The sequence below is a fragment of the Perognathus longimembris genome, chromosome 13, assembly GCF_023159225.1.
Source record: "Perognathus longimembris pacificus isolate PPM17 chromosome 13, ASM2315922v1, whole genome shotgun sequence".
NCBI classification, from domain to species: domain Eukaryota; kingdom Metazoa; phylum Chordata; class Mammalia; order Rodentia; family Heteromyidae; genus Perognathus; species Perognathus longimembris.
Window position 1 is genome coordinate 56,251,472 of NC_063173.1, and position 17,217 is coordinate 56,268,688.

Consider the following 17,217-nt stretch of genomic DNA (forward strand, 5'->3'; position numbering starts at 1 on the left):
CTTTGTAAGCCCTGTGTAATCACAGCTCGGGGCTTCCTCCTAACCTCCGCTGTGTCGGTGGGTAGGACGAGGCCCGAGTTGGCAGCTCGTTAAATAAAGCCTTGCCTTGCTTTTGCATTTCGGAGTGTCTGAATCTCGGTGGTCTTCTTGGGGGTGGTCTTGCAACTTGGCACAACATTTGGGGTTTCGTCCGGGATAGCCCCAGAGACCCCGAGATCCCAGACTCCGAAGGTAAGAAAACAGCACTGTTCATTTGTCTTGTCCTGTAATTTGTCTGTTTTGCTTTTGCTTGTAGGGCGCGAGTCAGTTTGGTTTTTGGCCGGAACTGACCAGGAGGGCCTCCTAAACGAGACTCAACCCGCCCACCTTGTACTTGGGTCTGCTCCTTCTGCTTATCTGGCAGGAGGTTGTGGGCCAACTTGGGTCCACTCCTCCCGTACCCTGGCAGGAGGTTGTGGGCCAACTTGGGAGATCTCCAACTCGTAACTCGGGTCCACTCCTTCTGCACCCTTGCAGGAGGTTGTGGGCCAACTCGGGTCCACTCCTTCTTGCAGGAGGTTGTGGGCCAACTCGGGTCCATTCCTTCTGCACCCTTGTAGGAGGTTGTGGGCCAGCTTGGGAGATCTCCAACTCGTAGCTTTTCTTAGGCCTGTGTGTTTTCCTCCTTTTGTATTATCTTGAGGACCTCCATCGAGCCCCCTAGACTTGATCCTAGCTCACTGGAGGGAGAAGGAGATAGCTCAGAACCAAGGTGTGGCCCTTAAGAAGGAAAAGTGGATCACCCTGTGCAAGTCAGAATGGTCCACCTTTGAGGAAATTGAGGGAGCTTTGACATAGGGAGGAAGCACAGAGGAGGAAATGTTTCCCGCTCCATACTCCCCACCCCAGTTAACTCTACAAGAGGAGGACTCTGAGGAAAATGTTTCAGCTGTGCCCTCCGCTCCGGAGGGTCCTGCCCAGTCAACTCAACGGCACCGACAGCCCAGGACACGGACGCATCAGCCCCGAGTCCAAGTCCTGACCCGCAGCCGCCGACAGGGTGGACGTAGGGCCAGCCCAAGCCACCCACAGGTGGCAGGGAGTGACCTCACCATGCTGCGTTGTCATCTCTGTGTTGTTTGTAAGTCTAACAGTCTCTTGTGTCAAACCTGCATAGCTCATTGGAAAGATGTACAGGCGATGGTTCACAATTAGAGTATGAGTGTCCACAGAAAGAACTCTGGGGGGACCCCCACCCAGCCTTCTTAAGCAGAATATATATTAAACTAATGGCATAGAAGTAAACTCTCATTAACTCTATGTATGTAGGAAGAAATGGCAAAATGGGCCAATGTTTCTCACTAATATATTGGAAAGCTGAATGGATAAGTATTTCTAATTGTAATTCTTGCATTAAGGAAAAATTGTCATGTGAGTTCAAAGGTCTTCATGCCATGCAGTAACTGGGACTGAAAAAAAAAGAGGCTCTTTTGAAACAAGCAGTCTGTAGGCAAAGGGCGGCACCTGGTTTCAGAATGTCTGTGAGCTTCAGTTTTTCCAATGAAGATAAAAGCTAAAGTGTTGGGTTAGTAAAAAGGCTTTGGAAATCAAGAATACATTTCTAGATAAGAAATTTGGAAGTAAAATTGTCCTAAATAATTATCGCAAAGTGAGAAAAGGAGAATTATGGCTACCAAAATGTTTAATTGCCATTCTAGCTTCTTTGTAGTTTTTTTTGTAACAGTTTCCAGCAGGCCCACAGAGAAGCACAGGTGATTCCTACAAGTTTGTCAAGATCTAATACTGGCCCTTAATAAGTTCCAGGTAAGAGAGCATGCTTAAAAACTACTTCTGTGTGGACCACCTTGTTGCTTATAATTGGAGTAAAGTGGCCCCTTATAAGACTCATTGATCTGAATCTGCGGTTCGAAGCCAGCCCGGGCAAAGAAAGGTCCCTGTGAGAGACTTGTCTCTAATCAGCCATCAGAGTGCTGGGAACGGAATGGTGTGGAGCTCAAAAGTGGTAGGGTGCTAGTCTTGAGCTGGAGAGCTGAGGGACAGCACTCAGGCCCTGAGTCCAAGTCGAAAGTCACTCCTCCTGGGACAAAAGTGATGGAGCATCCAGAGGCAGTAAGCCGCTGCTTGGATGGCAGAGATGGTGTCAGATCCTAGAGTCACTACTGTTGGCCTTTCAAAAGTTAAAGCCGGGAAGTCCTAGAAGAATAGTTCATAAGCATGCCTTTCCAATGCCCATGTCTGTCTACTGGGCAGGAATTTGCCAGTCATCTGTGATAATGGTTAGTAAGGGTAAGTTTGTCAAATGAGAGGATAGCACTGGGGGACAGATGGGAAATTGCATTGTGCTTATAGACCCCAGAGTTCAGGACAGGTAGAGAGAATGAATCGGACTCTAAAAGAGACCTTAACTAAACTGGCCTTAGAGACTGGCGTAGACTGGGTGTCACTCCTTCCTTTTGCTCTGCTTAGAGTAAGAAATTCTCCCTATCAGCTTGGCTTTACTCCTTTTGAAATAATGTATATAATTCTGCTTCTGTCCCTACCCCCCCCCCCCATTTATTCAGACCAGGGGACTGAAATCCTAAGAACCACGGTGGAAGGGACCCTAGACGGCATCGCCACTTGGGTTCATTGCTTCCACGCCAGGCCAGCTGACCCCTTTGCCCTGGATGACAACTACCGTGATGGAACATGGGAGGTCTCAAAGCACCCAACTCAGCCGCTTTGCCTTTGCCTCAAGAAAAGAAAGTTAGACTGAGACTAAGGTTATAGGTTCCTGGCTAGGTAAGGTCTACGCCCCTGAGTCAGCCTGAAGAAGTTACAGAAGATGGATGATCTTCACCCATCAGCCCCCCTTTAAAATCAAGGGACCAGAGTTGTTTTTGTGAAGATGAGGCAGGATAAACTAGAGGCATGCAAAACAGAGGTACAGAGACTATTCTTGTAAGAAATGGTGACAGGTGACAGGCCCTTTGGTTACTACATTGGGCCCTACTGGCCCATGCCTTACCTCTATATCATCCCCTAGACATGCAAGCCATTGAAATGGACAGAATGGAGCCATGATTGGCTCCCAAGGTACCAAAAAGAAAAAGGGGGAAATGAGGTGCCAGACTTTGAAGTCAGGCCCCACCACGTGATCGAACCCTGAGCCAATCAGATTTGTACCTGTGTTCTAATCTTGCTTGCACAGCTGATTGTTGTAACCTTGTTCTTTGCCTTTGTAAGCCCTGTGTAATCACAGCTCGGGGCTTCCTCCTAACCTCCGCTGTGTCGGTGGGTAGGACGAGGCCCGAGTTGGCAGCTCGTTAAATAAAGCCTTGCCTTGCTTTTGCATTTCGGAGTGTCTGAATCTCGGTGGTCTTCTTGGGGGTGGTCTTGCAACTTGGCACAACAGGCTGATCTGGAGTGGTCATTCCATTTCAGACGCTGCTCACGGTCAGACTTTTAATTACACGGTCTTGATTGGGGTCATTTGGGGGAGGGGCTTCCCTGAAACTTCGCCCTTGCACGGGGGCTGACACCCTCTCTCCACCCCTCGCGTGGGTGGCCGGCGGACCTGCATGAGCCCGCTCCCGTTAGAGTCCTCAGAGTCCATTCTTCTCCTGTGACGGCTGGAGTGGGACCATCTGCTTCTGCTGCTCTTGCTGCTGTGGCCTCAGTTTCCCTTTCCTCCTGGGGGAAGGAGAGTGGGAAAAGCAGGTCCCTGGGCATGATGCCTTTAGGGAGGTGGGGATAGGGTCTCCCCTGGGCTGTACAACAACTCCCACCCCCACCACGCCCACCCCCAAGCTGGATATTCCTGGAAGAATTGGGGCAGCCATCCAAGAGCCCTGATCTGGAGGCCTGGAGTCTTAACCCCAGCCTGGCTGTGTAGATAAGTTTCTTCTCCTCACCAAGTGAGAGCCCACCTGTTTTCCAGGTCCTGGATGGTGTCGGGCAGCGGCTGGCCCAGGGTCTCTGGCAGAAGGGCGGTGACAGCACTGGCAGCCACCGGGACAGCCCCGTAGATAAAGAGAGGCAGGGCTGGGTAAAGCTCAGAAGTCATGCTCACCAGCGGGCTGACGATGCTGCCCACTCGGGCCATGGTACTGCCCATTCCGAAGCCTGTTTGCCTGGGGGGTGGCGTGGGGGGGGGGTGTTGGTTAGGGCCCTAGGAAGACACACTGGCCACATTTGGCAGGGTTCTGGCCAGAGAATTGGGAAACTGAAGACTCAATTTTGTCTCTGTCCTTAACTTTCTACATTATCTCAGGGAAGATAATGGGCCTCAGTTTCCTTTGCTGTCAAACAAGACAATGATCCTCAGATCCCCTGGAAATTGTTCTATGTGCTGGTACTGGGGTTTGAACTCAGGGGCTTGTGCTCTTGCTTAGTTTTGTAGGCGAGTGCTCTCCCACTTGAGCCACAGCTTCACTTCTGGCTTTTTGGTGGTTAATTGAGGATTGAAGTCTCTTTGACTTTCTTGCCCTGACTAGCTTTGAACCTCGACCCTCAGGTCTCAGCCTCCTGAGTTGCTAAGGATTATGGGCATGAGGCACGGACACCTGGCTGTGTTTCTTGTTTCTTAGTGAAATAGGACCCCCTCCCCCCTCCCCCCACCATCTTGGCATCAGTAAAGCAGTGCTGTGTTTATTCATGCTGTGGTTACATTATCAGGTGTGATTCCTGTGGTGAGACTTCAGGGTCGTGTCTGTGTCTTTAGTTTCAGATGTCCCATTTAATTTAAGATTGAGTTTAGATTTGGTGGTGCCTTCTAACTTGTGTTTTGGAAATTTTCAATTCATTGACTCTTACGGATGTCTGTTTCCTGCTCAGTCCCATGTGGTGACTCCTTTTCTTTTCTTTTTTGATCTGCCATGGGGCTTGAATTCTGGGCTTGAGTGCTGTCCCTGAGCTCTTCAGCTCAAGGCTAGCGCTCTACCACTTGAGCCACAGCCCCACTTCAGGTTTTCTGTTGGTTCACTGGAGATAAGAGTCTCACAGACTTTCCTGCCTGGGCTGGCTTTGAACTATGATCCTCAGATCTCAGTCTCCTGAGTAGCTAGGATGACGGGCGGGAGCCATCAGTGCCTGGCTGGGTTAGCCAGACCATGAAGTGTTCCCGCATGGCTTTGTACCGATGAGTGTTGAGATGGGGCCTGGGACATTGGAGAGTGCTCTGCAGTCTGAGCACTTATTATGAGCAAGATAATTTTTTTTTTTTTAGTGCCAGTTCTGGGGCTTGAACTCAGGCTAGGTTGTTTCCCTTAGCTTTTTTTTTTTTTTTTTCACTCAAGGCTGAGGCTCTACCATGTGAGCCACAGCTCCAGCTTTTTCCTGGTTAGGTGAAGCTCAAAGTCTCATAGCCTTTTCTTGCCTGGTCTGGCTTTGAACCACAAGCTTCAGATTTCAGACTCCTGACTAGCTAGAATTAGAAGCCTGAGCTACCAGTGTCTGGCTAAAACAACAACAAAAAAAGACACTGTCTCCAAGCTGTCCCCTGACTAGGCTCCCACTCACCGGATCATGGTGGGATAGAGCTCCCCAGTGTACAGGAAGATGCAGTTAAAAGAAGAAGCCAAACAGCCCTTCCCCAACACAGCCAGGGAGGTACGCACAATTGTCTGCTCTAGAGAGAATGGAGAGAGGGGACAGTGAGAACTTGGCCTCCTTTTTCCCGGGGAAATTGGGTTCTGTGTAGGGAAAGGGCTACAGATGAGGGGCCAAGGTGCTCCTGGGTGCTCACCCTGGGGTATCACCCCATTCACCAGGATGCAGATGCCCGCCAGCAGCAGTGAGATCATCTGTGCTGGCCGGCGACCTAGGGAGTTGATGACCAGGAAGCACACGAGCTTGGCAGGCAGGTCCACGGCACCAAAGATCACCTGGATCAGGTAGATGCTGACTCCAAAGCCCTGCAGGTCCATGACCAGCCCATAGTAGGCAAAGCTAGTGGCAAACCTGAGTGCAGGGTGGGGGGGGGGAGGGATATGGAGTTGGTTAGAGAGGTTTAAGGGAGGGTGCTCTTTCAAAAGAGCCTGCTTGGGCTGGGAATATGGCCTAGTGGCAAGAGTTCTTGCCTCATATACATGAAGCCCTGGGTTCGATTCCTCAACACCACATATACAGAAAATGGCCAGAAGTGGCACTGTGGCTGAAGTGGTAGAGTGCTAGCCTTGAGCAAAAAGAAGCCAGAGACAGTGCTCAGGACTGGCCAAAAAAAAAAAAAAAAAAAAAAGAGAGAGAGAGTCTGCTTAAGGATTTGGAATCTGTCTTGGCTAGTATTTCTTCAGACATTCATTGTATACTTAAATGACACAGTTTTAGCCTCACGGAAGTCCTCTACTATTAGACAACATATTTTCCATCATCATCATCATCATCATCATCATCATCATCATCACTTTGTTATTATTATTTGTCATGGGGCTTGAACTCAGGGCCTGGGTGCTATTCCTGAGCTCTGTTTTGCTCAAGGCTAGCGCTTTACACTTTGAGCCACAGCACCACTTCTGATTTTCTGGTGGTTCATTGGAGATAAGAGTCTCACAGACTTTCCTGCCCAAGCTGGCTTGGAACTGCGATCCTCAGATCTCAGCCTCCTAGGATCATAGGCTGGGCTGAAGGACAGCTGGATATCCAAGCCACATCTTTAGGGCAAATTACTGTTAGAAAAGGCAAAAACAAAAATGAACAAGAAAAAAAAAAACCCATAAAAAAACAAACCCAAACAAATTCACCCAGGAGCTGTCCATGGTCCTGGAATGGAGCTCTCTCAAAAACGAAGCTCAGGTTTTTGGACAGAACCCACAATGGAGAGTAATTCAAAACTGGAAGCAAAAAATTCCTTGGCAGATTTGTTTCCTCTCCTCCTCCTCCTCCTCCTCCTCCTCCTCCTCTCCCTCCTCCTCCTCCTCCTCCTCCTCCTCCTCCTCCTCCTCCTCCTCCTCCTCCTCCTCCTCCCCCTCCCTCCTCCTCCTCCTCCCCCTCCTCCTCCTCCTCCCCCTCCTCCTCCTCCTCCCCCTCCTCCTCCTCCTCCTCCTCCTCCTCCTCCTCCTCCTCCTCCTCTCCTCCTCCTCCTCCTCTTCCTCCCCTGGCCCCAGCCCCGCTGGTCCTAGGGCTTGAAATCTGGGCTTGGGCATGGTCCGTGAGCTTTTGTGCTCTAGGGCTCTACAACTGAGCCACAGGTCTACTTTTAGCCTTTTGTAGTTAATTGGAGATGAGAGTCCCACAGGCTTTCCTGCCTGGACTGGCTTTGAACTTGGACCCTCAGCCTCTCTGAGTAGCTAGGATGGACAGGCCTGAGCCCCCAGCCCCTGGTTTGTTTCTTTTGACCACATTCCTCTTGGTGGTCGTGGGATTGCCATGGTGATGGGAAGCAGTGTGGCATGTAAGGATGACAGTTGTTGCAAAAGAAAAAAACAAAGTTTTAGGCATATATCACCCTTAGCCAAAGTGTACTCACAGAGCTGAGTGTCCATTCTGTTATGGTCTATGCCCTTGTTCCTGGCAGACACTACCAGGCTGGTGGAGTTACTTAGTGTGTTGTGTGCCATGCTGGTGTGTAAATTCTGCTGGCTCTGGCTGCCACTGGTCGTGGTGAGATGTTTTCATATGGGAACAGAATTGGGGAGAGAAGCTAGGGAGAGTGACAGCCAGTTTGGGGACCGGAACTGAGTTGGGGTGGAAGGCCTCTGGCTCCTCGGTATTCCTCCTGCTGCTTTGAACAGATCTGTGGTCCTTTCCTCCATCTCCTATGTCTCTTCCATCAGTGGCATTTCTTCCCTCCCTCGTTTGCCTTTTATCCTCGTCAGCCTGCCTGTGTGTCAGTCAGTCTGTCTCGGGGCTTACCATAGCATGGAGAGGCAGAGGAAGAGGTGCCGGAGGGCGGGGCAGCGCAGCAGCTCTATGGCAGAGGCCTGGCTTGTGTTCATGGTCAGCTCCTTCTGCAGACTGGACCGGAGTGCCTGAGAGGATGCACAGCGCCCAGCCCCTGAGTGTCTGTCTTCCAGAAAGTCCCCTCAACCTAACCCCGTAACTCAGAGACTCCCCCTCCCTTCCCAGGTCCTGCTCCTGGGTGTTGAGATTGAGATGGAGGCCTAATGGAGTAGCCTAGGAGATCTTGGAAGTGGCCCACCTCCATACTGAGCTTGGTTCCTTCTTCCTGCTTTCCATTGATCCGGGCCACTTTCTGCAAGGCCTTCAGTGTGAGATCCAGCCTCCCGGAGGAGGAGTACCAGCGGGCAGACTCAATGAAGAACCTGGGAATGGGGATGAGGGATGAGGTTGGCATGACCCCAGTTCCAGTCAACTGGACTGGGTGAAGGCTGTTTCTGGGGACTGTAGTGGGGTTTTATTGAAAGTTGGAGCCCAAGGGCCTTTGCAATTCCCTTCCTCTGCCTTTAGCACCACATGACAGTGTGCCCAGCTTGGTAATGCTTAAGCCCAGGCCTAGAAGGCCAGCTTTTGGGTGTTGGGTGGTGAGGTGTGTGTGTGTGTGTGTGTGTGTGTGTGTGTGTGTGTGTGTGTGTGTTGTGTGTGGTGGGGGGGGGGATGCAGGCAGCCCGGAGAGCTGGGGAATGCTTGAGAATAGGATGCCCTCACACGAAGCCCTCTCCCCACAACCTCAGGTTCAAATCCCAGGGAAGCATTGGATTAGGTTTGGCCTTCTGGCTTTCGCCGATGCTGTGGGTGAGGTGTGTGCCCAGCTCTGGGTGATGTCCTGCCCCCTGAGGAGCTCCTGGGGCACTGCCTCCCACCCCAGGCCCCACATACCATGAGTAGATGAAGAAGGCAAAAAAAGGCACAGAGACTAGCAGCTGCAGGTGGCGCCAGTGAGGCACAGCGTAGGCCAATCCGGCCAGGAGGAACTGGCCCCACACTGTAGACGTAGCCAACCAGTGCGCCCACGTGGGCACGTGTGTGGATGGGCATCCACTCCACATCTGGGAAGGGGGTTAGAGCAGGATGGAGCCATTAACTGGGCTGCTGGGTGGGAGACAGTCCCTCCCTCCTTCCTTCCCTCCCTCCCTCCCTCCCTCCCTCCCTCCTCCCTCCCTCCCTCCCCCTGTAAAAGATGCTTCAAATGAGGTTGGGTGCCAGGACAGGGAGACTGAGGGACTTATAGCAGTGGTAGGGGAAGGGGGGTGGGAGCAGGATCCTCAGGAACTTCCCCTCCTCACCCCGATGCTCTCCTCCCCCACTGTCCCTGGCTACAGCCCCTTTAGAGCAGCTCTGAACCTCAGTCTATCCTCAACAGCAGCCACCCCCTTGGCTCTTCAGTGCTAGGCTGCATGGTACCTTCTGTGGCCAGAGCAGTGGCTTTTCTCCACCCTAGAGTGAGGGCTGGGGTTAAGGCTGCCTCTTGGCTGTGGTCTGAAGAGACCCAGCTGGCTTCCTAGCGTGTGAGGGAGCAGATACTTCAATGCTTAACATTGGACTTTGGAGCTAGATCCTTGGATGTCCTGGTCTAGCTACTTCCTTTAGTCTAGAGAAGCCTCAATCCTTTCTGGGCTTAGAAGATGATGTGTAAATCCCTTCTCTTGGGCTGGGAATATGGCCTAGTGGTAAAGTGCCCCACTTGTATGCATGAAGCCCTGGGTTCGATTCCTCAGCACCACATATAGAGAAAAAGCAGAGGGTGGTACTGTGGCTCAAGTGGCAGAGTGCTAGCCTTGAGCAAAAAAGCAGCCAAGGACAGTGCTCAGGCCCTGAGTTCAAGCCCCAGGACTGGCAAAAAAAAAAATCCCTTCTCTTCTCTCCAGCCTCAGGTTCCTCACCTAAGAAAACTGTGTGTGTACATGAGTGCAAGTGCATGTGTGTGCATATGTATGCTTGTGTGTGTGCACATTGACAGCCCATGAATATACCATTCTCAGTCCGTAACTATGGTCTGTGTGATGCTGCTTTGTTCCACATTTAGGTATATTAGAGCTGCCAGGGGAGGTGGGTTTATACCTGTAATCCCAGCTACTTGGGAAGCAGAAAAGGAGGGTCAGGGTTTGAGACCAACCTGGGCAAAAAGTAAGTGAGACTCTATCATGAAAAACAAACTGTGCATGGTAGTATATATATCTGCAACCCCAGCTACTCAGGCGGCAGAGGTAGGAGGATTGCAGTCTGAGGTTTGTGAGGCCTGCTTGGACAAAAGTGTGAGGTCCTACCTGAAAAAAACTACAGTGAAAGAACAAAAGGGCTGGCATTGCTCAAGGGGTGAGGTCCTGAGTTCAAACCCTAATACTGCCAAAAACAAGAAGAAAAAGGGGGATGTTAGAGCTAATTGCAATATTTAAAAAGTGCATATTTTCTCTTTATTAAAAAAAAAAAGGAAGGGGAGAGCCAAGCTTGGTGGTGCAAGGCCTGTAATCCCTACTGCTTGGGAGGCTGATCTCAAAACACAAACAAGAGCAAAAGCAGCAGGGCAGGGAGATCTGACTGCCCTTAGAACCGTGGTTGGAGCCGCTGAGTGTCTGCTCTGTCTGGATGGGCTGTGATTTTCCTTTTACCAAATCCCTACCACCTTTTGATCGTGGCCTGCCTCAGTCACTTCAATAACTGAAATGGCCTGAGAGCCACCAGGGTTCAGAGAGAGGCCGGGCATTGCGGGGAGGGGGCTGGGGAAGGGGGCTGGGCAGTCAGTGGGCACCAGACTGGTAGCAGTTCTCACTCAGTGTCATGCAGTTGATGGAAATGCTAGCCAGAGACATGCCGGACAGGAGGCGGAAGGCACAGTAGACAGAGAAGTTGGGTGCGTAGGCAGCGCAGATCCCAGAAATGGCTGTCTGCAGGTAGTTCAAGATCAGCACCTTCCGGCGGCCTAGCCTGTGGTGGGGGGTAGGGAGGCCTGTGGGCTTCTGGGGGCCAGACTGAGCCCAGGGCAGTCCCAGGTGAGGCTGGGGGTCTTTTGAAGAGCTATGAAGTATTAATTAATGAGGCTGGTGCAGTTAGCCCTTAAACCAATCACCCACCCTGAGTCCAGCTGAGTTCCCTCCCCCTTCCCCCCCCCTCCCCACCTCGCTTCCCAGCCCAGCCCTTTGGCTTACCCAGGACTGACCTGTCTGCCAGGTAGCCGAACACCATGGCTCCCAGCAGCACCCCTGCCATGTACAGGGATTGGGCCAGCTGGCGAAAGGCCCTGTGGGTGCACACAAGGTCCCACTGTGGGGGTGGGGGAGGAATGGAGGGGGCAAGAATCAGGCAGGGCTGAATCTCAGTGCAACGAGTCCCCTTTTACATGCCTCCAGGCTGGTCCTTTGGGGTTCATGTCCGCCCCTTTCCCCCTGTCTCCCTGATCTTGGTAGCTGAGAACATTCTGGAACGAAAAACCTTGGCAGCTCCCACAGCTATGTGACATCTGGGTAGCCCCGGAGCCCCCGCATCCTCACCTCTGTCACGATGGTGGAAGGGAAGGTGCTGTTGTCGTAGATCCAGCCATCCGTGCAGGGCTCCGTGGCATGGGTGGCGTTGTCCTCTGTGCCATTGGAGAAAGGCAGCCCCTTGGGGGAGGTGAAGCGGAGGCAGGCCACAGGCTTCCCCTGCTTGTCCCGGGGCAGCCAGGCCTCCAGCCCCCCATCCTGGCTAAGGTTGGCAGTGGCAGGTGGGCGGCAGTGGTGGGCAGGGATGGCGGCAGTGAAGTTCTGCAGGGTATTGTGGGATGCCATCAGCAGCAGGGGGACGACCACCCAGGGTGACCTGGATCAGTTGGAAGCGCCGACGCCGCCCACCTGCTTCAGGAGGTCATTGAAGGCCATGGGGCTGGGCCAGTCCGAGCCAAGTGGTTGGTGGGGCTGAGGATTTCCAGTCCCAGGACCTCTGTCTGTCTGTCTGTCTGTCAGTCTTCTCCTGAGGAGCTGGGCTGCTGCTCTCTCTGCAGCTGAGTGGCTTCAAGGAGCTGAAACGGAGCCGGCTCTGTGGGGGGACCGCAGCCTGGTGGGCTGCCCCTCCTTCTCTCCTCTTGCCGGCTCTGTCCTCCCTTTCCCTTGAAGCTGCTCCTGCCTTCGGGGGTCGGGGATCTCTGGGCTCTCTGGGTGTGCTGGAGCCCTGACCCTTCTCCCGGCAGATTTTACTCTTTGGCCTGGAGAGAATGAGTTAAAGTGTATCTGAAGGATTAACCCTTGTGTCAGTGAAATTCTCCAAGTGGGCATAAAGGGGAGGAGAGGGTGGACGGGGATGGGAATGGGGAGGGGGGGCTGTCCCATGGAGGGCCCTAGGGGACTCGAAGGGGCGGGGGAGGGGGGCTTTTTTTTTTTTTTTTTTTGGTCTTCCTTCTACTGAGGAGAAACCGGGCTGGTGGGGATCGTGGTGGACGCTTGAGAGGGTTCTGTCCTTTCTAGTGGACAGAATCCAAACCATCTGTCTTTGGGGAGGATTGCCAGAAAAAATACAGGAGGCCCAGTTGAATCTGAGCTTCAGATCAATGAATATATATATTTTAAAGTATAACTCTATCCCTAATATCACATGGGACATACGCATGCTAACAGTTATCCATTGGTTTGAAACCCATAGTTAACTAGGCATCTTGTGTTCTTTTTTCATTTTGGAGGTATTAGTTTGGAGTCAGGGCTTCGTGCTTGCCAGGGAGGTGCTCTACTGCCCAGGCATGCCTCCAGTCCTGTTTTGCAGTCATTGCTTTTGTGATAAGTTCTTGATTCTTGCTTAAGCATGGGCCTAGACAGAAGTCCACCTATTTCGGCTTCCATTGCAGCTAGGTTGCTAGATGTGTACCACCAAGCTCCATTTCTTCTGTTGAGATGGAGTTTTGCAGTATTTTCCGACTGAGCTCCCCTGTAATTACAATCCTCTTGATCTCAGCTTCCTATAGAGTTAGGATGACAGTTCAGCTATGGATTGAGAAGGAGTTTCATGAACTTTTCTGTCTGTCTGGGCTAGCCTTGAACCCTTATCTTTACATTTTCACCCTCCCAAGTAGCGGGTTATAGGCCCGAGCCACTGGCTCCTGTATTTTTTTGTGTGTGTGTGCTGCCCTGGGGTTTGAACTCAGCACCCTGGACATTATCTCTATGTCTTTTTTTTGGGGGGGGGGGGTAGTACTGGGGCTTGAATTCCAGGTGGGGACATTGTCTTTGAGCTCTTTTGCTCAAAGTAGTGCTCTACCACTTGAGCCACCATTTCAGTTCTGGCTTTTTGGTGGTTAGTTGGAAATAAGAGTCTTATGGACTTTCCTGCCAGGCTGGCTTTGAACTGTGATCCTCAGATCTCAGTCTCCTGAGTAGCTAGGATTACAAGCGTGAGCCACGGGTGCTTGGTGCATCCTGTGTTCTTACTTACTAAATTGGATAACTCTTAAATTTGGTCTTCTAGGGCCACAACTCACATCTTACAGGATTATGACTTTGTCAATTAGAAGAAACAATAGAGGTTGGCTCTTGAGAATGAGACTCACATCACATGGGTTCTCTTCCAATGTCCCTTTCTTTCCCTTCCCCTCCCTTCCTTTTCCCTTCCCTTTCCCCTTCCCCTTCCCCTTCCCCATCCCCTCCCTTCCCCTTCCCCTTCCCCTTCCCCTTCCCCTTTTCCCCCTTCCCTTCCCTTCCTTTCCCTTCCCTTCTGTATAAGGATTGGCCCTTGAACTCAGGCCCTGGTGCTCTCCCTTAGCTTTTTTACTCAAGGCTAGTGCTCTACCACTTGAGCCATACCTCTACCTCCTGCTTTTTGGTCTGGAAATTGGAGATGAGAGTCATATAGAGTTTTCTGCCTGGGCTGGCTTTGAACTGTGATCCTCAGATCTCAGCTTCCTGAGTTGCCAGGGTTAGAAGCGTGAGCCACCAGTGCTTGGTTTTCTTATTAACACATTTCTAAAATGCCTGCACTCTTATTTGGGAGTGGAAAAATGTTTTGTAGGCTGAGGAACAGAAGCAGTTGGACTTCTGGAGTCTGATGGGGAAGCCTGACCTCTGAAGTGCTGCTGTTCTCTGTCTGTCTAGGCCACCAGCCACTTTACTCACTGGGGTGGCTAATTTTTTCTTCTTTGTATGAGTCCCGGGTCTTGAACTCAAGGTCGAGGTGCTATCCCCGAGCTTCACTGCTCAAGGCTAGTGTTCTGCCACTTGTTCCACTCCCAGCTTTGTTGATGGTTAATTGGAGATAAGAGTTCATGGAGCTAGGTGCCTGTGGCTCACGCCTGTAATCCTAGCTACTCAGGAGGCTGAGATCTGAAGATCACGGTTCAAAGCCAGCCCAGGCAGGAAAGGCCCTGAGACTCTTTTTTCTTTTGTCCACTGTGGGGCTTGAACTTGGAGCCTGGGCACTGTCTCTGAGCTCTTTCGCTCAAGGGCTAGCTAGACCTCAACCATGTTGCATCACAGAGCCACTTCTGGTTTGTTTGTTTTTCAATAGTTAATTGGAGAGAGACTGCCCAGGCTAGCTTAGAAACTTAATCCTTAGATCTCAGCCTCCCAAGTAGGTAGATTATAAGCTGGGAGCACTGTCACCCATCCCATAAGACTCATCTCCAATGAACTACCAGAAAGTTGGAAGTGGTGCTGTGGCTTAAAGTGGTAGAGTGCTAGCCTTGAGCAAAAGAGCCCAGGGTTAGTGCCCAGGCCCTGAGTTCAAGCCCCATGACACACACACAAAAAGTCTCACAGACTTTCCTGCCCAGGCTAGCTTTGAACTACAATCTTCAGATCTCAGTTTCCTGAGTAGCTAGGATTACAGGCATGGGCCTCTGGCACCTGGCTTAAAAGGTGAGTTGTTTTTGTTTTTTTTAATAGCAGCTCCATGTGTAGATGGTCCAGCCAGAGTTTGGGGGTGTAGTGATCTGATTTCCTATGTCTAGAGGGAAGAGGGGAAGGCCAGAGCAACCTTGTGCCTCAGCCCAGCCTCCCCCTCCCGCGCAGTGTTGGCTTTGGCCTGGACCCAAGGGCTGTCCAGATGCCTGACAACATTCTCCAGGCCAAGGTATATAAGAGCCTGTGGCATGCGGAGGCAGGACAGCTGGACAAACAGCTTGGGGGACTCCAGGGCCAGGTTTCCTGCTAGGACTTGGTGCCCTCCTAGGGGAGTGGGTGGAATTCTGAGGGCAGCAGGGGTGAGAATGGGCGGGCCCCGTTAAGCACCTCCCTCCTCAAGCCTACGACTGAGCTGCCTTGGAGAAGAATGCCTTCCTCAGCATCTGACCCATTCCCAGCCCGACTGAGCCCTGAGAAATTGCCACTGGAGCCTCGGGGTGCTGAACTGGTGGTCGGCGCCTGGGATTATCCATGTGGGTAGGGATTCCCTAGCCCCCTCCCCGCTGATGGAGAATTTCCAGATGCAAATGCTCTCTGGAAAATGAATTGTGGAGCCAGGAACAACTCGTTTGAGGACCATGTGGGCACCAAGAACTTAGACGTGCTAAGTGGAATATGATTTATAGTCTGGCCATGTCAGGTAGGAAGATGTCAAACCCAGGAATTTGAGCTACAGGGCAGGAACGTGTTCAGAACCACAGAGCTCATACCATCACGGGATGACAGCATCTCCCGGTGCAGAGAAGGCACCGAGACCCAGAGAGGCAAATGAGCTCTCCACTCTCACACAGCAATCAAATCTAGAATTCAGCTCTTGACTTTCCTTCTTCTGATTGTGTTAGCAACAATCACACACCCCAGATCTCTCTCTTCCTTCCCCCTCTCCTCTTCCCCTTCCCTCCCTCTTCTTTTCTTTCCCTCCCTCCTTCTCTCCCTTCCTCCCCTTTTCCTTCCCTCCTTCCTCTCTCTCTCTCCCTCTCCCTCCTTCCTTCCTCCCCCCCTTTCCCCTGCTTCTTTCTCCTTCCTTTTTTCTTTTGGTGCCAGTAGTGAGGTTTAAACGCAGGGTATCATGCTCTTGGTTGCCTTTAAAAAAAAATTTGCTTGAAGCTGGCCCTCTACCATTTGAGCTATACTTCTAGCTTTCCACTGGTTAATTGGAGGTAAGAGTCTCCCAGACTTTCCTGCCTGGGCTGGCTCTGAACCGTGATCTTCAGATCTCAGCCTTCTGAATAGCTAGGATTACAGGTGTGAGCCACCAGCTCTGGACACAACCTAGAAAACCTGGGCTAAACACGGACTTCATATAACTTCATTCTGTTACAATCATGGTGTTGCTCTCCACATCCCAGGACAGGAAGACAGGAAGAAACATGAACAGAGAGAGAAAGAGTCAAGCAAGTGGGGAACCAGGGATTCAGTGCTCACGGGCTCCTGAACACTGGATTCCCATAAGCAAACCTATTATTTAGTTTAGAACAGGGAACGTTACCACAGGTGCATGTGGAAAACAGGACATCAATCTATTTTGTCATTACAGTCATTGGCATGAGACAGAGTTTGTGTACATAGTGAATAACTGGCTCCTTTATTTTATTTTATTTTTTTGCCAGTCATGGGCCATGAACTCAGGGCCTGAGCACTGTCCCTGGCTTCTTTTTGCTCAAGGCTAGCACTCTGCCACTTGAGTCACAGCGCCACTTCTGGCTTTTTCTATATTATGTGGTGCTGAGGAATCGAACCCAGGGCTTCATGTATGCGAGGCAAGCACTCTTGCCACTAGGCCATATTCCCAGCCCTCCTTTATTGTTTTGAAGATGAAGACTGCAATCTATCCTATTTCATCTGTCTTTCAAGGTCTAGCTCGCAGCCCTTCCAGCATGAAGGAGGCAGCATTCAAGACTCTTAACCCTCTACAGAGCTGTCTGCTTCCATCTTTCCAGAGCCAGTTGGGAGTACTGATGAGGCAGCCTTCCCTGAACCCTTTTCCGGTTCAGAGTTCCCTACACATAGGATTCAAACTATAGGGCTACAGGAGTTTTATCACTTGGTTTATTATTATTTATTACTAGTATATTATTATGATTATATTACACGTATGTTTTTGTCATAGAAATAACATGAGCTCACATGCCTTCAGCATGGGTTTGCAATGACCCTGAGGTTTCAGCAGAGTCCACGTTCTTGCTAGCCTCCCAGCACCACGAAGGAGATTCTCAGCCAAACCAAACTTAGTGCCTTGTGCCTGACTGTCCTGATTGGCAGATATTCTGAATTCACTCACACTTGACATTTATATCAAGGGCATGAGAGGAGTGACCAATGAGGTGGCCCGTGGTGAGATGATTCCCAAGACAGGTAGTCTATATTGGGTGGTCTTTCACTGAGCCAATTGGGGTCCTGACTCAGGGACAGCTAAGGGTACAGAGTCATAGCAGCAATGGAGAGAAGGAGGAATAGGAGTTTGGTGTTCCACCTTGACCATCAA

At 51.2% G+C, this 17,217-nt stretch overlaps 1 protein-coding gene across 1 annotated transcript; it reads right to left on the reverse strand.

Annotated features, from left to right (window-relative positions):
* Positions 1-3,430: 3,430 nt before the first annotated feature.
* Positions 3,431-12,027, reverse strand: Slc22a6 (solute carrier family 22 member 6). Its single transcript, XM_048360721.1, is given in 11 exon segments — positions 3,431-3,672; positions 3,909-4,112; positions 5,500-5,608; positions 5,726-5,940; positions 7,831-7,946; positions 8,117-8,240; positions 8,755-8,855; positions 8,857-8,924; positions 10,646-10,800; positions 11,033-11,136; positions 11,364-12,027. Coding segments are annotated over 11 exon segments (1,650 nt in total). The 5' UTR covers positions 11,730-12,027; the 3' UTR covers positions 3,431-3,584.
* Between the last annotated feature and the right edge of the window lie 5,190 nt (positions 12,028-17,217).